The sequence below is a fragment of the Cervus canadensis genome, chromosome 18 (genome assembly GCF_019320065.1).
Source record: "Cervus canadensis isolate Bull #8, Minnesota chromosome 18, ASM1932006v1, whole genome shotgun sequence".
NCBI lineage: Eukaryota > Metazoa > Chordata > Mammalia > Artiodactyla > Cervidae > Cervus > Cervus canadensis.
The window spans coordinates 26,264,356-26,284,136 of NC_057403.1; the positions used below are offsets into that span (position 1 = coordinate 26,264,356).

The following is a 19,781-nucleotide window of genomic DNA, read 5'->3' on the forward strand; positions in this document are numbered from 1 at the left end:
TCTCCCTACGGCTCGTATATAGGATGGCCTAACCTGCGGGGGTGTCTTTCCAGCACTCGCGTTTTCCCTGTGGGCCGCCAAGGCTACCCCTCCACTATGGGCTCGCTCCGCAGTGTGGACGGGTTCCGTTCTGAAGCTCTGATTGGTCGGTCCAGACGAAGATCGGTCTCTGAAGGGTCCAGTGGCTCAAAGGCCAGGAGGCATAGCCTATCACCGAACTAGAATGAGGGGGCGGGGCGACACTCTGTGAGAGCGCCTATTGGGTGGAAGGCGGAGCCTTAGAGCCATTGAGAATTCCCATTGGTCTGAGGATGCCTGCGTCAGGCATGGGGGCGGAAGTAGCTGGGAAGGGAATTTGGATGTTGAATTTGGATGTTGGAGGGGTCACTGGTGGACGGTCAGTTTGCGGGGTGGCCGAGGGTGGAGATGGCGGTCCAAGAGAGCTAAGAGTGGGGACCCAGGGAAGCGCATATGAGAGTCTGAGGAAGCTCAGAATGTGGGGTTCTAGAAGACAGAGTCGGGGGATCCAGACGGTTCGGGGGTGAAAGGAGTCAGACTCAGGATCACAGGTCCAAGGGTGCTGGAGTGAAGGGGCGCTCCGGAAGAGAAATCTGAAGGGAGTCTAGAATAGGGGGATCCGAGGAGACTGAAAATGGGTATGTCTGAGGAGGCTTAGATTGGGGGCACAAGGGTGCTCAGAATGGAGCGTCTGAAAGGGCTTGAGGAAGGAGGAGGATCTATGAAGACCTTGAACACTGTTAGAGAGCCAGGATTGCAGTTTTTAGGCATGCAGTTTTTAGGCACAGCTGTGCTGTGCTGTGCTTAGTCAGGGCATGGCAATTTTTAGGATAAGGTCTCAAATCAAGGTGTTTAAAGGGACTCTGGTGTGTAGCTTTGGGGGATATGTGGTGGAGCTCTTGGGAAAGGTGGCGGATGGAGTCAGAGGCTGTTCTCTGTGGGAGCTTGAGAAAGCAAATGTGTAGTTTGATGGACCTTTGATGGATGGAGTTTGGGGGAGTATTCTGGGTGCTCACTGTGTCCGGGCAAGTGTGAGGGATGTGCACTGAGTGGCTTTTGAGATACTGAAGACAGGTTTTAGAAACTAAGAGAGTTTCCCTAGAGGTCTGAGCTGAGGCTGTGGCCCATGGTAAGAGCAGAAAGCTGGATCATAGTCTGAGGGCGGCAGGCTTGGTTACTTCAGCATGTTCTCCCCTCCCCACAGGTCTGACCGGGTACCTGGAGTTGCTGTCGATGGAGGATCAGGATGCCAGGGTCCCAGCCCTGGAACCATTCAGGGTGGAGCAGGTTGTCAGGACTGGGGGTGCAGAGGGTTAAGGTGGGGACTAGAGGGCGGGAGATAGAGTGGAGGTGGATAGGGAGGCTAACTCCTGGGCTTGTGGACTGGGACTGCCCCCTCCCTCTCCATTCTTCCCCTCAGGGTCCAGCCCTAGCCTCACCCCCACCTCCTCATCCCCCAAATAGTCATTGGTCCCTTGACTTAAGGCCCTGGCCTGTCTGGGGACATCCTGAGCTACGCTCCAGAGAAGGGGCTGCGCATGGGTACTAGCACTAGACTGCGGCTGAAAGGGCCACACCTTCAGGGGGATCTCTCTGTCCTAGGCACCACCTGTAATCTACTACATCCCTGACTTCATCTCCAAGGAAGAGGAGGAGTATTTGCTTCGACAGGTGACCTCAACACCCTTCTGGTCTGTTTTTCTCCTCTTCCCAGATCCCTCTCCAACCCCCAGCTCTCATGTGACAGCCCACAAGGCCACAGTGAAGATCCTGGCAGAAAGGAGAGTGCCACCCAGCACCCATCCCTCACCTTCCCTATTTCTTTCTCATCACCTGCTGGGGCCTGGCGAAAGAGCTTTTGCCAGGAAGCTTAGAGGAACCAAACTGATTTTTTTTTTTTTTGCCAAATTATACATCTTGCAGGATCTCATTCCCCGACCAGGGACTGAACCCAGGTCACAGCAATAAAAGCGCTGAATCCTAACCACTAGACCACCAGGGAACTTCCCAAACTGATTCCTAGAAAGGTGATGGTTATTATGGAGTTTAGGCTGCCTGTGCTAAGACAACCCAATCCTACTACTGTTATAGGGAAAAGGAGGTTACAACACAGGTTGAAAGAGCCCAGTTCAGGCCCTTGAGATTTGGGGAATGAAGAATTTATAGTGTTCAGATTTCTGTGCTGAGATAGTTCAGGCCTCAGAATGTTAACAGTAAATGCTTCCCTCCACTGATAGCTCAGTATAGATCCAGAGCCTTGGGAACAAGTTTATCAAGCCCAGACCACATGTGTTAGATAGTATAATCTGTATTCTATTCTTAAGGTTTGCAGAAAGAAGAGTTTTTCAAAGTTCAGAATCCATGCACTGGGATAGCCCTTTGCAGCCCCAGAGCCCTGGTTATAGAGCCTGAACTTGCCCTGTGCAGTCTCAACTAACTCCTAGGAATGAGTTAGCTTGAGGGCTCAGACTCTCCTACTGAGACAACCCATCCCAGCCCCATTACCATGAAGGAAATAAGGAGATTTCTTAGGTTTATTTTTTTAAAGATGCTTTTTAATTAATTAATTAATTTTTGGCTGCTCTGGGTCTTCCTTGCTGTGCGCAAGCTTTCTCTAGTTGCGGCAAGTAGGGGCTACCCTCTGTCGTGGTGCAAGGGTTTCTTATTGAAGTGGCTCCTCTTGTTTTAGAGCACAGGCTGTAGGGTGTGTGGGCTCAGTAGTTGTGTACACAGGTTTAGGTGCCCTGTGGCATGTGGGATCTTCCCAAACCAGGGGTCGAACCCATGTCCCCTGCAGTGGCAGGTGTATTCTTAGCCACTGGACCACCAAGGAAGTCCAACTTTTAATTTTTTAGTATTTGTTTGGCTGTGCTGGGTCTTCGTTGTGGCATTAAGGATCTTCAAACTTTGTTGCGGCATGCGGGTTCTTAGTTGCAGCATGTGGGATATATTAATAGTTCCCTGACCAGGGATCAAACCCAGGCTCCCTGAATTGGGAGTGTGGAGTCAGCCACTGAACCATCCAGGAAGCCCCTTCTTAGACTTCTTTGAAACAACCCTTTCTAGACCCCTGGGGTCTTGGCCGTGGAGAATTTTCAAAGTATTCTCTTGACTGTACTGAATAACCCAGTTTAGCACCTTTTCTCCCCCAGGCAACAGGAACAAGGAGGTTCCAGAACTCAGACTGTCCTGAGATAGCCCAGGGATCAGAAAAGTAGAGTGCAGACTGTTTGCTGGGCTGAAAGAGCCCCATCCAGCCCAGAGCTCTGGGTAGATTCAGACCCTGATTGTGTAGCCCTTCCTCAATCCTGGTAGACACAGGTTAGCTTTGAGGCCTGTGGTCTCCACAGGGGGAAAAGGCAAACAACAAAATCCTGGGAACACTGTCCCAGAGAATGATCCCACAGACACTGGGATGACCCATTTCCACCCCAGTTAAAAACCCCTTTGTTGGCCTGGGTGGGAGAATCAGAGAGGGTGGTCCTTGAAAAAGGACTGACCCCCTTCCATCTCCCAGGTCTTCAATGCCCCAAAGCCAAAGTGGACCCAGCTCTCTGGGAGGAAGTTACAGAACTGGGGTAAGTGTCCCTGACTGTGAGCATAGGTGATTTAGGGTTGTGGGCTGGGGTAGGCATGTCAGGTTGGATAGTCTCAGGACATTGAGGCCAAGGTGGGGGGGTCCCTGAGGGTTCAAGGGGTCCCAAGGGCCAGGAGGATTCTGAGGGGTCAGTAGAGGTCTTGAGGGATTAGAATTTCCCAATGGGTTGGGGAGTATCTCTAGGTTTTGGAGAAGCAGGAAAGCTTTGAAGAGTGGAGTGGGGATCTCCAAAGAGTTAGGGGTCCCTGAGGAGGTCAGAGTGCTACCAACCACTGGGATATTCCTAACAGGGGCTCCTTGGTGCCAGAGCTCCTTGGTTGGGTGCCCTCAGTGCCCCATTACCCTCCCCCAGGTGGGCTCCCCCATCCCCGAGGGATGGTTCCTGAGCGACTGCCACCATGGCTCCAGCGCTACGTGGACAAAGTGTCTGACCTCAGCCTTTTTGGGGGTCTCCCAGCCAACCATGTCCTTGTAAACCAGTATCTGCCTGGGGAGGGCATCATGGTAACCACACTCTCACCCCGCCCCCCAGACCTCGGACCCACCACGGGGCAGGGCATCATGTTGACCCACGTCCACTCTCATTAAGCAGTTCACATAGCCCGACCAAGCATTTGCCTCCCTGTCCCCAGCTGGGGAGACCCCCTTTCACCCCGGAGGGTGGGAGGGGGGGTGTGGACTCCTGCCCCGTCCAGCCCTGGTACCCACTCCTCAGCCCCACGAGGACGGGCCACTGTACTACCCGACCGTCAGCACTATCAGTTTGGGCTCTCACACCGTGCTGGACCTCTACGAGCCTCGGCAGCCAGAAGACGATGATCCGACAGAGCAGGTGGGCCCTGAGATGCTGCCCCAGCCACTTGTGGGCACTCCGACCTCCCATATCCTCCAAGAGACCCCAGTTCCACCTGCCTGTGAGGTAGCCCTGATACCCATCTACCTCTGCCCCTTCATGAAGGGCACCCACAGCCTCCCAGAGACCTGACCCATCTACCTGCAGGGTGCCCTAGAAATCATGATCTTCACAGATACCCCAATACCCCCACCTGTTGAGTGACTGTTCTGACATCTTACAGATGTTCTGGCTCAGCATATTTAGAGGGAGAGCTCCAGTACTGCAGGCAGGGCTCCCCAGTTCTCCAACAGACACTGATACCCTGATAGCCCACACCATCCCCTCAGGGGTGTCTCTGACATCCTCCCAGACACCCTGACTCTCAGTGGCCAACTGCATAGGCACCCCAATACTGACCTCCTCCCTCCCACTCCAATAATGTGATGTGTCACGCAGGACACCTCCTTGGCACCTTGGCACCTCAACCCAGGACTCGCTGCTCAAGCCCCTTTCCTTCTGTGAGGGTTGCTCATGACAATTTCCCTGACCTCTTTCTCTGATGCGTGTCTGACGCCCCAGTGTTCACAGAAACTACCCTGGACACCCTGAGCACAGCTGCTCCTTAGGGTTCTCCCTTAAAAAAAACCCACCAACTTCTATTTATTTGGCCACACCACCTGCAATGTAGGACCTTAGCTCCCTGGCCAGGAATGGAACCTTCATCTCCTGCAGTGGAACCACAGTGTTAACCACGGGACCTCCAGGGAAGTCCAGAGGCTCCCTTTGTCAATCCTACATGGAGCCTGCCCCTCCCACTCTGCTGGGGTCCTCAAAGCATCCTGAGACCCCCCACATCTGCCTAGACCACACCTGCTCCTTTCTCCCTCACTTCCTGGCTTCAGCCAAGTCTTCATCCAGTTCCACCTAGCTTACTGGGACCACTGATCCCGCAGTCCCAGCTCCTTGCAGATTCCTTAGATACATAGACACCCCCATCTGCAGCCTAGTTCCTACTCCTTCCCAAAAGACTGCCGACCACTCCCCCTTCCCTCCCCGGCGCCCCTCCCCTCCAGGCCCTGGCCCTGTCGCCCTTGGGATTTTCATTCCAAAGCCTCGATCCTTAGGAGCACACTTGCGCCTCAGCCTTTGCCCCTGGGACTCGCTGACCCTCGCCCCTGAACCCCCTGAACCCCCAAACCTGCTGATCTCTCGTCTGCCCCCACCGCCGACTTCTGGGGACCCGCTAACCTTCAACCCTCCCCGCAGCCCCGGCCCCCACCCCGGCCGGCCACCTCGCTGCTGCTTGAACCGCGCAGCCTGCTGGTGCTCCGTGGCACCGCCTACACGCGCCTGCTCCACGGCATCGCGGCAGCCCGCGTAGACGCGCTCGACGCAGACTCCCTGCCGCCCAACGCCGCCGCCTGCCCCTCGGCGCAGCCGGGAGCCCGCCTGGTGCGCGGCACCCGCGTCTCGTTGACCATCCGCCGCGTCCCCCGCGTGCTGCGCGCTGGCCTCCTGCTCAGCAAGTGACCCCAGGACCCAGGACCCGCTCGGATTCCTGAGCTCTCTCCCGCTCTGGACTGCTACCGCCCTGTGACCTTGGATCTCTGGGGCAGAGGCGGCTCCTCTCGGGTTATTTTCCAGTACCTGCGTGGAAACCGCAGGAAAAGGCCCCATTCCAAATAAACCAACAACAAAGTCTTACTCTGGTTTTGGACATTTGGAGGTGGGGCGGGGGGCAGATGTTTGGGTTCCTGAGGGACGCTGTGTCTGCGACCTTGGATGGATGGTGTGGGCTCCCAGGGGGGCTTCCCAGGTGGCTCTGTGATAAAGAGTCCGCCTGCTAATGCAGGAGACACAGGTTCAATCCCTGAGTGGGGAAGATCCCTTAAAGTAGGAAATGGCAACCCACTCCAGTATTCTTGCCTGGGAAATCCCATGGACAGAGGATCCTGGCAGGCCACAGTTCATGGGGTTGGCAAAGACTCCCACACCACTCAATATGCATGCACATGCAGACATGGGTTCCCAGGGTGAGAGGTCTGGGTCTCAGAGTGGCTCAAAACTTGGAGCTCTTGAGCCGGCAGGGTCATATCTGGAAACCCCTTAGTTGGGTGGGGTGAACTTGAGAGTCAGCTACTGGTATGCCAGGGAGGAAGGAGTTAAATGGAGCTAGGGTCACCTGAGCTGGGCATCAAATTACCTGGGTCCAGGTTCCACCTGGAAGGAGGTGGAGCTGAACCTGCCCCTGGGCTTCTGGCTGCCTCAGGCCTGGGTGAGTCCTACTGAGGAAGTCTTCTAGGAGACGGGGGCTAGGAAAAGGGCTCCTGCTGGGGGTCCTTACTGACTCTCTGTCCCCAGGCTCCCAAATATGGCCCGGCCCCCACCTCTGGGCCCTAGATCTCCCTCAGAGCCCTTTAGTCACCCCCCCGGAGCCCCTAGGGAACTGGACGCTACTGGAGACGCAATTTGCATTGCATCTGGAGAGGAGAGCATCAGGTAGGGGCTGGGGCTTTAGAAACTGGGGTCCAAAGTGGCAGGGGCATTAGCAGGGGCCCTTGAAGGGTAGGAGGTATTGTGGCTAAGACCCCCTGGGGACATGGGAGAGGTAACCCGGGACACGGGTGGGGTAGAGTGAATAATGCGCACCTAGACTCACCTGCTGGCTCAGATGGTAAAGCGTCTGCCTGCTTTACTGGAGACCCAGTTTCGATCCCTGGGTTGGGAAGATCCCCTGGAGAAGGAAATGGCAACACACTCCAGTACCCTTGCCTGGAAAATCCCTTGGACAGAGGAGCCTGGTAGGCTACGGTCCATGGGGTTGCAAGGAGTTGGACACGACTTCACTTTCACTTAGACTCACCCAGGGGCCTGTCACTGTCCTCTACCTCCCAGGTCAGAACAGGCCAAGAAGCTGGGGCAGGACTCCTTGGACCCTCCAGAGCAGTTCCGGGGTGGGCCGAGGGGCCCAGAGCCTGTTGCTGACCTCCCCAGGTTTCCAGCGCCCTCTTCTCTTGAGGAGTCAGCTGGAGCCAAACACCTAGAGGTGAGCTGAGGTGACCTGGGCCCCTGGGCCAGCCCCCACCTCCTGTCTGTCTCCCAGAGTCTGGCCTCCACACCAGGGATGAGGCGATGATTCCGGAAAAGTGTTGGCCAACTGTGTGGGGGTGGGATGCTCTAGACAATGATTCTTGACCTGTTTACTACTTCATATTTTATAAACTGAGAGAGAATTATATGTTAATATTTTATTTACTTATTTATGGCTGTGCTGGGTCTTCATTGTTGCATGTGGGCTATCTTTAGTTGTGGAGAGTTGTTATTATTGTTCAGTTGCTCCAATGTGTCTGACTCTGTAGTGGGGATGCTTTCTAGATGTGGTGCATGGGCTCAGTAGTTGAGGTGTGGTGCGGGCTTAGTTGCCACACAGCATGTCTTTGGACCAGGGATCGAACTCATGTGCCCTGCATTGGCAGGTGGGTTCCTAACCACTGGACCACCGGGGAAGTCCAAGAATTATCTCATCACTGGCCCTGGTGTAGCCCCATTCCCTGTGGGAGTAATTCGGTTCCATTACCCCTGCCTCTTCAAGACCCCCAGGCCCTATATGGACAAGTTTCTAGAAGCCTTGAAAACCTGGAGAATTTGAACTAGAGGTTCTCCGGCCTGACTCCACTGGGAAGTTTCTCTAGGTTGGAGTGGCCTTGGGGCACACCCACAGATGGACTCTGCTGCAGAGAAGCATCCAGAAGGCAGAAGCCTGGGTGCAATGGGAGTGGGGGCAAGGTCCCAGTTGGCTCACCGGCGCTGACTCAGCCCTGTGTTCCCCAGCACCCCATCTCTGGCCGGGAGGTATTGGAGGCTGAGCAGGACAGTCTGCATCTTTGTCTTCTGGGGCTGAGCCTCTGGCTGCAGGACTTGGAGCGAGGCCTGGGGCCCTGCGTGTCAGCCCAGAGCAGGATGGTCCAGCTGCAGGTGGGTAAGGGCCTCAGGATGGGGACCAGCTTCCCCTGGAAATGGATCTCTTCCATGTTCCCCATGTCTGGATGGGAAGAGGGTGGGGGTAGTAACTCCAGTCCTAGGTCTCTGGTTTTCTGGTGCCTCTGTGTATGTGTGTGTGTGTAGGCGGTGGGGTGGGCTGTATTGATGATGTCCAACCATGTGTACCCAGTGTGTGTGTGTGTGTGTGTGTGTGTAGGCGGTGGGGTGGGCTGTATTGATGATGTTCAACTGTGTGTACCCAGGCGCTACAGGCAGACCTACGTGGGGCAGCTGAGCGTTTAGATGCACTGCTGGTATTCGGTGAGGGGCTGGCGCAGCGCAGTGAGCCTCAGGCCCGGGCAGCCCTGGAGCAGGTCCTGAGGGCCTTCAGAGCCCACCAAAACAGCATCTTCCAGCATCTGTGGCGGCTGCAGGCCCAGCTGGTCAGCACCAGCCTGGTATGGCCCACCCTGGCGGTCCCTGGTGCGGGTGCCAGTCTCAACCCTCATGACCTCTGTCCTCTGAGCAGGTGTTGGAGGAGGCCAGCACACTGGAACAGGACTTGGAGGTCGAGGGGGACTCAGATGGGCCGGGCCCTGGTGGGGTCTGGGGGCCCTGGGCACCCAGTAGCCTCCCCACACCAGCAGAGTTGGAATGGGACCCGGCGGGGGACGTTGGGGACCTTGAGCCTTTGGGGCGAAGGACAGCCCGGATGCCAGGGGCTCCGTGTGAGCTGTGTGGCCACAGGGGCCCCCAGAGCAGAGGACAAAGTCTGGAGGTGAGAGCAGGTGGGGTGACCTCCTCCCCCAAAGCAACCATGGGACCCTCTGTGTGTCTCCTCACAGGGTCCTTGCCTTTCGAGAAGGCCTTCGAACCTCTGGCTCTGTCTTTCTCAGTGTCTCTTTCTCTTTTGGTGTCTTGGTGTTCTCCTTCCGGGTCTCTCTGTTGTATCTACATTCCCTCATTTCCTCTCACTCTCCCCCTCACTCACCCCACCGCAACCACACTACCCTCCTGGCTCTTCAGACATTTCAAATACACTCCCATCTCCAAACCCCCAGCTCACCTCCTCCTTCACTCCAGTCTCTCCTCAAATATCACCCCAGAGAGACCTGACTCAGAACATTATCACTCCTTATCCTCTTACTTGGGCTTCCCTGGTGGCTCAGCTGGTAAAGAATCTGCCTACATTGTGGGAGACCTGGGTTTGATCCCTGGGTTGGAAGATTCCCTGGAGAAGGGAGTGGCTACCCACTCCAGTATTCTAGTATTCTGGCCTGGAGAATTCCATAGACTGTGTAGTCCATGGGGTCACAAAGAGTCGGACACGACTGAGCGAAAAGTTAGCACCTAACAGTACTTACCACATCTTGACTTATATATTTATTAAATTACAATCTCTCTCTCTCTCCTGCTAGAATATAAACTCCATGTATGCCAGCATTTTGCCTGCTTCTATGCCCACTGTGTCCTCAACTCCTAGAACAGTACCTGGAGTGTAACAGACTCTCATTAAATATTTGTTGAGTGAATGAATAAATAATGTCTCTCTTCTCGGGTTTTTTGTTGTTGCTGTTATGGGGCTCTGGTCCTCTCTTCATCTCTCCCTGAGATCTCGCTCTTCCCCCAGAATCTCATCTATATGACACCATACTGCCATCGTGGCCCTTCCTCAACTTTGTGTCTGTCATTGATTCTCCAAGGACCCCACACCTCTCTCTCCCCACAGGACACGCTCATGTCGGGCGTCAGCCACCGGAAACACATAGCAGGTCACCAAAGACAACCCCTGCTCCGGAAGTCTCGAGTGAGTTGGTCCTCAGCCAGGTGTATCACTCAGGAATCTCGATAGCAAGTGACAGCAACCCAACCCTGACTGAATTACACAAAAAACGGGGATGCTGGGTTGTTGTTTTTCTCCCCCGCTTAACTGACAAGTCCAGGCGCTGTTGAATTTCAGACCTCAAATACTGCCAGGGCACAGTCCCTCCTTGTCTTGGGCTCTACTTCACGGTGGATTTCTTCTCAGCAACACGGCTGCCCCAGCAGCTACACATTCACTTCCCACTGGCTCACTCACCCCAGGAGAGAATGCTCCGGACTTAACGGCAGCAAAAGTTCTAGGTCAGACTCCCGCTTCGCCACCAATCACAGTAGCCAAGCTGACGGAGGGCTCTGATTGGCCAGATCTGGTCACATGCCTAGTCATGGCAGTAGAACTGTGAATTCAGAAAAGTGGGGAGTTATGATACCTTCCTCTCCAAGTTGAACCACCGTTAACAGGAAAAGGGGGACTGCATGGAGGGCAGGCACAGACAGACCTCCACTACATTTGGAGCTATTCCAAGTCCCCATGGGGGCTTGAGGATGGAAGGGGTGCTAGGAAAGGAGGAGAAATAAGCCCAGTTCTGCCTGTCCATGGTAGTAAGGTAAAGAGCACATTAAATGTCACATTCACCCATTCTGCTGCTGGCGGCTCTCTACGTTTAGGACAGGATGAGGCAAGCATCTTCCAGTCTCCAAGATGTGATGCTGGAGGCGGACCCTGGGTAAGACGTCTGGGAGAGGAATCCGGGGGTTGGGGAACAGGGCTCATGGTGGCACCCACTGGTACATTGAACACTGTATTTCCCTTCACAGAGTGCCCACTCCTGCATCCAGGCGACCTCTGACCTTCTTCCATCTCCTCCTCCTCTTCCTTTTCCTGGTGGGTATCACATTGTTCCTGCCCACGTCAGGGGGTTCCTGCTGCTCTCCTGCCCAACTGATCAGGACACCTTACCTGGAACTCAGCTATGTCAATGGTCCCCCTCCAATGTGAGAATGCAGTCCAGACATATGTAATAAATAGTCACTGTTAAAGGACATGTCTTAGTCTGTTTGGGCTGCTGTAACCGAATAACATAGACTGAGTGGCTTAGAAACAAAAGTTGGTTTCTCACAGTTCTGGGTGCTGAAAAGTCCAAGATCAAGGTGCTGATAGATTGTCTAATGAGGATCCAGTTCCTGGTTCATCGATAGCCATCTTCTTCCTGTGTCCTCACATCAAAGAAGGGCCAGGGAACTCTCTGAGGTCTCTCTCTCTCTTGTTTTGTTTTTGGCCACGTGGCATGTGGGATCTTAGTTCCCTGACCAGGGATTGAACTCACACCCCCTGCATTGGAAGCATGGAGTCAATCATTGGACCACTAGGGAAGTCCCTCTTTAGGGTCTCTTAGAAGGGCACTAATCCCTTTCATGAGACCTTCACCCTCATGACCTGATCAGCTCCTAAAGGCCCCACACCTCCTCACATTGAGGGTTATGAGTGTTGAGGGGACACAAACCTTCATTCTATAGCAGGATGTGTGAGGACACTGGATGCTTGAATATTGACAATCTTTGTATGACCCTGGTACCTCTAGATAACCCCCTCCACAGAGCCCTTTGCCTTGAGCACAGAATATAGAATTGAATCAGCCCATCTTGGGCTGGGTTCCCCCAGACCATCAGACAAAGATTCAAGCACAGGTAGTTTTTTGTTTTTTAAAACATGGTGTGTGTGTGTGTATATATATATATATAATATATATATATATTATATATATAATGTATTTTTATTTAATTATTATTTATTTGTCTGTGCTGGGTCTTAGTTGCAGCATGAGGGATCTTTAGTTGTGTCATTTGAACTCTTAGTTGTGGCATGTGGGATCTAGTTCCCTGACCAGGGATCAAACCTGGGCCCCCTGCATTGGGAGAGCAGAGTCTTAGCTACTTGACCACAAGGGAAGTCCCTCAAGCACAGGTAGTTTTTTTGATGGGGTGATCCTAGGCAAATTGACAGGGGAGTGGGAAGTGAGCCAGGGAAGGGAGTCAATGAGCTGGTTGCTTCTCTGGGCATTGGCGTGCCATCCCCCTAGGGACCTCTGGGAGATTGTGGGACACACTAGAGGTGAAGGACTTGTGGCAATGTACCAGCTCTCATCTCTCATTGACTCAGGATTAATCCTGGAGATGTTAACTCCCCAGCACTTCCAGCCTCTCCTGCCTGTAAAGACCCTCAGGCATCAATGTATGACAAAATCCACTGAAATGTTGTGAAGTAATTAGCCTCCAACTAATTAAAAAAAAGAAAAAAAGACCCTCAGGCAAAGAGGCACAGGTGCTTTCCACAGGCTACTAGGGGGTGCAGGTGTACAGGAGGGGTAGAGGGATGTTGGTGGGTTGCTGACAGCACTTGCTTTAGCCCCTGATCTGCATTCATCCAGGTGCTGTGTTCAAACACTCTACACGGTGGGCTCCCAGGCTGGCCATCACTGACTGGACTGTGAAAGCCTTCTCCCAGGTCACCAAGCTGAACTGCCGGGGCTCAGTCCTGGAGTCCAGTCCCCAGCCTCAGGTGTCTAAGCTTATCCTCTCCCAGAGCTTAAAGTATCAGGACAAGAGGTGGAGCAGAACCAGACTCAAGAACAAGAGGCAGGAGCCCCATGCTAGTCTCCTGGATGCGCACTTAAGACAGACACCTCCTTTAATTCTCACAACCACCCAATGATGTGTCCCTGCTTAACAGAAATGGGAAACTGAGGCTCTAGAGGGGAAGCCACTAGCCTGAGGCCACACATGAAGCAAGTGAGTGAAACCCAGTCTCCATTGATTTAAGGCTAAGATAGTGAGCACCCTATGCAGGAGGCCCAGGTTCCTCTCCTGGTTAGGGAACTAGATCCCACAGGCCGAAACTAAGAGTTTGAATGTTGTAACTAAAGATCCCACATGCTGCAATGCAGACTGAAGCTACCATGTGCTGAAACTAAGAGTCGGAGCGCTACAACTAAAAAAATAAAAAGTGCCCGCATGATGCAACTAAAGATTCTGCATGCCACAACTACGACCCGGCGCAGCCAAATAAATAGTTAAAGCAAACAAAAACAACAGTAATTTCTTTTTTAAAAATTGAGAATTAATAATTAATTAATAATTATTTTATAATTTTAATATATAATTTTAATTTTATAATTTATAATATTAATTAATAAATAATTAATTAAGTAGGTAACTCAAAAAGTTCAGGACTGCAAGCACGCTGGATCCAGGGGCTCAGTTCTTTCCTGTTCTGGCTTCAGTCTTATCCAAATGGTGGGGAGTGCCCCTCGAAACCGCCAAGCCTACATCCCACCAATTTAGCAGTCAATAGAGAGGTGTGTGTGTGCTTAGTCGCTTCAGTCCATGGGATTCTCCAGGCAAGAATACTGGAATGTGTTTGCATCCTGCCCTCCAGGGAATCTTCCCAACCCAGGGATCGAACCCAAGTCTCTTATGTCTCCTGCATTGGTAGGCGGGTCCTTTACCACTAGCACCACCTGGGAAGCCCAATAGAAGAGTTGCAGTGAAGTGAAAGTCTCTTAGTTGTGTCCGACTCTTTGTGACCCCATGGACTGTAGCCCACCAGGCTCCTCTGTCCATGGAATTCTCCAGTCAAGAATACTGGAATGGGTAGCCATTCCCTTCTCCAGGGGATCTTCCCAACCCAGGGATCAAACCCAGGACTCCTGCATTGCTGGCAGATTCTTCACTGTCTAAGTCCTGAAGCCAGCTCCTCTGGTTAGTGCCACATGCTTCACTGGGGGCTGCAGTCAGCCTTGCTCATACTAAAATGGGTAGAGGGGAGTAGTTCTCAAAAAAAAAAAATCAGGGAGCTGTTACCAGAAGGGGGAATGGACCCTGGGGGATGGAGGGCAGGAAGCAGCAGATCCTCAGAGTAATTCCACATTCAGGGAGAAGTCTGTGCAAACCTGGGTCTGTTATCTTTCAACTGCCAGACCAGGTCCTGTCCCCAGCTGAGGAGGAGGCATGGTATCCTTGGGGTCACTAGCAAACTGGATGGATGTGCAGAGTCTTGGCAGCATTGTCCCAACCGATTGAGTAATGGAACAAATCCATGTCATTCACTCAGTCATTTACTACTCACTGAGTGTCTGCTATGAACCAGGTCAAAGAGCAGGATTATGACCGTGAACAAGACAGGCTAAAATCCTGGTCCCTATGGAGCTGACATTCTAAGGAGAGAGAGAGACGAACGGGATTGGTGGGATCTTGCAGGTGACCTGTGGCTCCTCGTCCAGTATGATGAGTTTCCCAGAATTCCCCAGGGCCCCCTGGACCACCTCATGCACCTGGTCGCCCTTTTGGGAGAGTGGAGCTTGTGACCCAAGACAAGAACATATTCTAGTGACCTGTCACTCCGACAGGGTGGAGATCAGAACCTGTGAGGGAGAGCAGATGGTACTATTTTGAAGGTCAGGAATTTAAATTGATTGCTAAATCTGTGAGAAAGTTATGTATGAGAGATCTATCCAAGTCTCAGAAAATACAGGCTTTGCTTTTCTCAAATCTCTTGTAAAAATGTACCCTGTGTGTGAAGATACCTGGTGTCCAAAGACAAATGACCAGTAAGACACTGATATTGTCATTATATATATGACATTGTCTTTTTGGTAACTTTTTGTTTTGTTTCAAATTCCTGAAAAGCTTTAAGACTAGTAACAAGAAACTCTCACATACCCTTTATCCACCTTCATCAGCTGTTAACATTTAACCCCATGGGCTTCACCATTCACACTCTCAGTAATATATCTATGCACATATTTTGGAACCATTTGAGAGTAAGTTGTAGACATGATGCTCTTTACTCCTAAATACTTCAGTGTATAGTTTTTAATGTCATAGACACTGTCTTACACAATTAGAGTACAGTTACTGGATTCAGGAAATTTCAACACTCAGTTCCATTTTATTATTAACCCACAATGCATATTCCAAATTATTCTAACCCCCTAAGTCCTTTATAGCAATTTTCTTATATCAGGAGATTCTTTGACAGGTTGAGATGCAGTAACCCTGTCCCTGAGAAGAGAGAAAACAGCAGCAGACACAGACAGGACCATTGGGGGTGCTTTAACATCAGTACATTCTGAGATAAGGGCTTGAGTGAGGTGGTATATTTGTGATGTGATCCCAGGAGGCAGGAGGCAGGGAATGAGGAGAGACAGAATGAACAGGGCAGAGGCAAAACAGATGCTTATGGTGCGGGAGCCACTGTGAGTACCTGGGGCTCAGTCCCACCAGACAACAGGCAACTGGGGCACTTAGCCAGTGACTGCTGTCCCCCACAGGCTGCAGTTTGCTCCTGAGGGCATTAACCCACCTCTCAGAATTCCTAGAAAGCCCTCAAGCAGAAGAGCAGAGATGCAGGGGCTCAGAGCAGGAAGCTGGCAGTCTCTTGGGAGCCCTCCTCTGCAGCTACAGGTGAACTCAAGTAGACAGGAGGGTTATGGGGTTGGGACATCACTCTCTGCTGCCGCAGGTATTTAATTCACTGTATCATAATGGTGACTGCACCATGAAATTAAAAGATGCTTGCTCCTTGGAAGAAATGCTATGACCAACCTGACCGTGTTTTCAAAAGCAGAGACATCACTTTGCCGACAAAGGTCTATATAGTCAAAGCTATGGTTTTTCCAGTAGTCACGTGAGAGTTTGGACTATAAAAAAGGCTGAGTGCCAAAGAATGGATGTTTTCAAAGTGTGATGTTGGAGAAGACTCTTGAGTCTCTTGGACAGCAAGGAGATCAAACCAGTCAATCCTAAAGAAAATCAATCCTGAATATTCATTGGAAGGACAGATGCTAATGCTCCAATACTTTGGCCACCTGACGCAAAGACCCTGATGCTGGGAAAGACTGAAGGCAGGAGGAAAAAGGGACGACAGAGGATGAGATGGTTGGATGGCATCACCAACACAATGGAGATGAGTTTGAGCAAACTCAGGGAGATGGTAAAGGACAGGGAAGCCTGGTGTGCTGCAGTTCATGGGGTTGCAAAGAGTCAGACACAACTTAGCGACTGAACAAAAACATACCATAACAGCTGCATGAGGGAGACACTATTGTAGTTAGTGTGCCCATTTGGTAGATAAGCGTGTTGAGGCACAAGGAGGTTAAATCACTTGCCTCTGATCACGTAATCAGTAAGTGTTAGAACTGCGATTCAAACCTAAGCATCCAGTTCCAGGGTCCAAGCTCTTACTCACCCGACATTCACCCTGTAACTCCCTTCTGACCAGGACACCCAGCCCCAGTGAGAACTCGATCACTGCCTGTGACCCTGCCAGAAGCTCCCATCCTGGAACTTATTAGGGCTCAAGCTCTTGGAGCCAGGAATGAGCAGGAGGAAGAGGAGGGAGATGCAGGTGGAGCCCTAATGTGGGCTGGATGGGTAGGACTTAACACCACTAGCCACTTTCAAGATTTCGATTTATACTATGAAATGCAGCCAGGCCAGGATTAATAGCAACACCCTGGTGGAAGAAACTGAGGCGGACAGATGAACATGGACATGGAGGCTGAGTACCAACCAGAGACAAAGCTGAAGTAGAAGCCACTTGCATGAACCGCACAGCCTGTGCTCTGGGGCTCTCCAGGCCCCAGCATTTCTCCCCTTCACCCTCTCCAGGCCTTTACCCACATGGTCCCCCTGCTTAGAAGCCTATCCCTATATCCTGGCAAACACCTCGTAATTCTTCAGATTTCAACCTCATTTTATAACTATTTGAGTATCTGCCTCCCGCACTGGGATTGGGGCAGAGACTGTGTTTTTCTTTGGTCCATCCTACCTTTGGGGCTTCCCAGGTGGTGCAGGGGTAAAGAATCTGCCTGCCAATGCGGGAGACCCTGGGTTGAGAAGATCCCCTGGAGTAGGAAATAGCAATCCACTCCAGTATTCCTGCCTGGAAAAAATTCTATGGACAGAGGAGCCTCGCAGGCTACAGTCCATGGGGTTACAGTCAGACACGACTGAGCAGCAGGCATGCCATGGCATCCTACCTTTGATCTGAGCGCTGAGTTCCTTTCCTGAGGTCCTCCTCTTAACTGCTTTCTACTTATTTAATGGGTGCAAATACAGCTGAGGGCTACAAAATGCAACACCTCAGGGAATGTCTAGGGCATGTCCCTGTGGAGACATGGGAAGAGGTATGTCTGTGGCCTAGGGGTGCATCTCTCCTTTCCTACCCCTAGGCCTTGCTAACAACAATTCCAGCTTGTAGCTGAGGCTGGACTCCTTAGCCAGAGGTTTGAGGGTCCCACTACTACCGCAAGGGTTACCAGCCAGGCCCCCTCAGCTCCACCATTCCTCTTCCGCCTCACTACCTTCCATTAAGGGGTCAACAGGGGCTTCCTTGGGGGTCAAACCAGGGTGGGTTCCCTCCATGGATTTGCCCAGGAGAAAGAACTATGCTGCTCCAACCAATCTGCCATTCTAGAGGGTTCCCCACACCCATCCCTTGCCAGAGGGTCACTTCTTGATAACCCTCAAAATCCCCAAACACATCAAATCTTTACCACCACCAACAGGTAAGTAAGCACACCCCATTTTATTGCCTTTTTGTCCAACAGTCCTGAGCAGGGTAAGGGGCAGGAATCGGGGAGGCGGGAGGTTTCCCCCTCAGAACCATCATGTAGAGGGCTTGAGGGGGTCTTTAACTGATTAGCGGGGGTGAGAGGCTCCTTACCCCCTTCCTCACCAATCCCAGTTGGTCTCAATGGAGGAAAGATTTTTCTGAGGGGGTTTCCAGGCTTCTCACCGTCCATCAGGGCATCATCCCAAACTCCTCAACGAAAAAGTCTGCTCTTCTCAGAGTTAAATACAGGAGAGGGGAGTCTCTGAGGAGTCAGCAGTGGTATTTCTCAGGGTTCTAGACAAGAGCGTCTCAGTCTCTTTCTGTCCAACAGCGGGGTGTCTTGGCTCCCCAGGCCTTAGGGTAAGTAGCTCTCAGTTTGACAGTCCGCCCCAAGCCTCACTGGTTAAGTTTGACCCGGTACCATACAGCAAGTAAAGCCGGGCATTTCTCGCCATCGAACCCCACGTCCCAGGAGGGCTCTTCATCTCCCTCAATCTGTCCATCTAGCTTCTCAAGACCTCTCAGTTTCCATCCGGGGGCTCCCCGGTCCGCCAGTCCCCCTGAGCCATTTGCCGAGCCCTTCAGCCGGTCACCGTCCATCCAGCGGGGTCTTTTGTGTCCTCACGCTGTCTAGCGGTCTCCTCGGGTCGTCACCTTCATCAGACAGGGTCCCTGGGGCCCCCGCGCCGGTGGACTCCTCGGTCGGGCCCCGCGTACGCACGAAGGCACCCAGGGCCGTGGCGTGGCCCGAGCGTAGCATCTGGAGCTGGCGCCGACCGCGGCGGTACAGGTACTCGATGCGCAGTACGTCGGAGCGTGGCAGGCAAGCGTGCTGCCGGAACTCGGCCCGCACCCGTGCCTCGGCGCCCGGCTTCCCGCGCCCGGCGCGCAACAGCTCGCGGTACAGGCTCAGAACTTGCCTCTGCAACCGGCTGTGCCGGCTCATGGTAGTAGCTGGGGCGCGGGGCACGGAACCGCGCGCCAGCACAGTCTGGAGAAGCGGTGAAACACCGCCACAGGCACTTCCGCCTCCCGTTCCCAGTTTTGCGGCGCCGTCGCGCCTCATAGGTTGTCGCTGCTGCTACGTCACAATGTTGTGAGTAAGGGGCGGAGCTAATGGTTCACTGGCCCGGCCCACTGGACATCAGTGTCCTTGAGAGGACGCTTGAGGACCTGGAGGAGGAGGACGCTAGACGCTGAGACCCTTAGGTTTGGGGTCGGAAGAGACCAGGGGATCCTAGGTCCTGCGAGTGGAGAGAGCTAGAGGGTAGGGTCCTTGTGTTCCCCAGGGCGCTGGGGGCACTGGGAGAGGGAAGACGGGCACACACGTGGGTTTATCCTCATTTATTAAAGCAACCCTGGGAAGCTCCGTGCGTCCCCACTCCCAGAGCAAGTGTACATCGAGGGTCCCAACCCTTGGGGACGAGAATACGCGGTAAAGTGTTGGGTCACAGCCGGTAGAACCAGTCTCTCGGTGCTGGGAATATGCCGTGCGCTATAAGCCCCCAAACGCAGCCTGTTTGGGCCGGCAGCGCTCTCTGCCGTTGAGAGTCGGATCTGCGGGTAGGAGAGGGAGGGGCCTCCCTAGCTGATGAAGCCGAGTCCAGCCCACACGGAACTCTTCGACTATGTTGGCACTTCGCAGACCTCAGGAAGTATCAGGTAGTCAGCCGCAACTCCGTTATAGTTCCCGCAGGCTATCCGGAGGCGTCCCCGTAGCGCTGGGAGGCCCGCAAGGCCACGACCTGCTCAGCACCCTACCAGCACCTACCAGCATGCGGAGTGTGGGGGACCGGGAAACGATAACCCTGGATCCCTCCGCCCAGAGTGCGACCACGGCCCCGCACATCTGGGCATGCATTCTTCCGCAAGAGGCTAGGCAGGTCAGGGGCTGGGAAGAGGGCCTAAGTTTG

At 53.0% G+C, this 19,781-nt stretch overlaps 3 protein-coding genes across 6 annotated transcripts; 2 read left to right on the forward strand and 1 right to left on the reverse strand.

The window, feature by feature from the left end:
* The first annotated feature begins 303 nt into the window (after positions 1-303).
* ALKBH6 (alkB homolog 6) lies at positions 304-6,155 on the forward strand. 3 transcript variants are annotated; one of them, XM_043437491.1, is made up of 7 exons: positions 304-397; positions 1,223-1,305; positions 1,621-1,689; positions 3,536-3,596; positions 3,969-4,120; positions 4,332-4,448; positions 5,718-6,155. In XM_043437491.1, the coding sequence occupies exons 1-7, from the start codon at positions 373-375 to the stop codon at positions 5,979-5,981; spliced, it is 771 nt and encodes a 256-aa protein (XP_043293426.1). In that variant the 5' UTR covers positions 304-372; the 3' UTR covers positions 5,982-6,155. The 3 variants fall into 3 exon arrangements, with proteins under 3 accessions (XP_043293426.1, XP_043293427.1, XP_043293429.1); XM_043437492.1 differs by lacking the exon at positions 304-397 and adding an exon at positions 416-656; XM_043437494.1 differs by lacking the exons at positions 304-397; positions 5,718-6,155 and having other exon boundaries at positions 1,243-1,305; positions 4,370-4,435.
* A 537-nt stretch (positions 6,156-6,692) lies between these two features.
* Positions 6,693-11,273, forward strand: SYNE4 (spectrin repeat containing nuclear envelope family member 4). Of its 2 annotated transcripts, XM_043437458.1 has the most exons (9): positions 6,693-6,726; positions 6,813-6,950; positions 7,347-7,497; positions 8,283-8,426; positions 8,696-8,890; positions 8,962-9,210; positions 10,162-10,239; positions 10,923-10,981; positions 11,073-11,273. In XM_043437458.1, the coding sequence occupies exons 2-9, from the start codon at positions 6,823-6,825 to the stop codon at positions 11,251-11,253; spliced, it is 1,185 nt and encodes a 394-aa protein (XP_043293393.1). In that variant the 5' UTR covers positions 6,693-6,726; positions 6,813-6,822; the 3' UTR covers positions 11,254-11,273. The 2 variants fall into 2 exon arrangements, with proteins under 2 accessions (XP_043293393.1, XP_043293394.1); XM_043437459.1 differs by lacking the exon at positions 6,693-6,726 and having other exon boundaries at positions 6,733-6,950; positions 8,696-8,875.
* A 6,549-nt stretch (positions 11,274-17,822) lies between these two features.
* SDHAF1 (succinate dehydrogenase complex assembly factor 1) lies at positions 17,823-18,925 on the reverse strand. The gene has a single exon (XM_043437509.1). It carries the CDS (start codon positions 18,812-18,814, stop codon positions 18,458-18,460), a length of 357 nt encoding a protein of 118 aa, XP_043293444.1. The 5' UTR covers positions 18,815-18,925; the 3' UTR covers positions 17,823-18,457.
* Between the last annotated feature and the right edge of the window lie 856 nt (positions 18,926-19,781).

What these genes read in the sequence shown, in the direction of transcription:
- SDHAF1 (XM_043437509.1), bottom strand. Translation starts at nt 18,814, where the DNA reads ATGAGCCGGCACAGCCGGTTGCAGAGGCAAGTTCTGAGCCTGTACCGC.
- ALKBH6 (XM_043437491.1), top strand. Translation starts at nt 373, where the DNA reads ATGTTGGAGGGGTCACTGGTGGACG. An exon ending in GAGGAAGTTACAGAACTGGG is followed by an intron (nt 3,597 to 3,968) that starts GTAAGTGTCCCT and finishes ACCCTCCCCCAG; the next exon opens with GTGGGCTCCCCCATCCCCGA. An exon ending in TGCCTGGGGAGGGCATCATG is followed by an intron (nt 4,121 to 4,331) that starts GTAACCACACTC and finishes CCCACTCCTCAG; the next exon opens with CCCCACGAGGACGGGCCACT.
- SYNE4 (XM_043437458.1), top strand. Translation starts at nt 6,823, where the DNA reads ATGGCCCGGCCCCCACCTCTGGGCCCTAGATCTCCCTCAGAGCCCTTT. An exon ending in CTGGAGCCAAACACCTAGAG is followed by an intron (nt 7,498 to 8,282) that starts GTGAGCTGAGGT and finishes TGTGTTCCCCAG; the next exon opens with CACCCCATCTCTGGCCGGGA. An exon ending in ATGCTGGAGGCGGACCCTGG is followed by an intron (nt 10,982 to 11,072) that starts GTAAGACGTCTG and finishes TTCCCTTCACAG; the next exon opens with AGTGCCCACTCCTGCATCCA.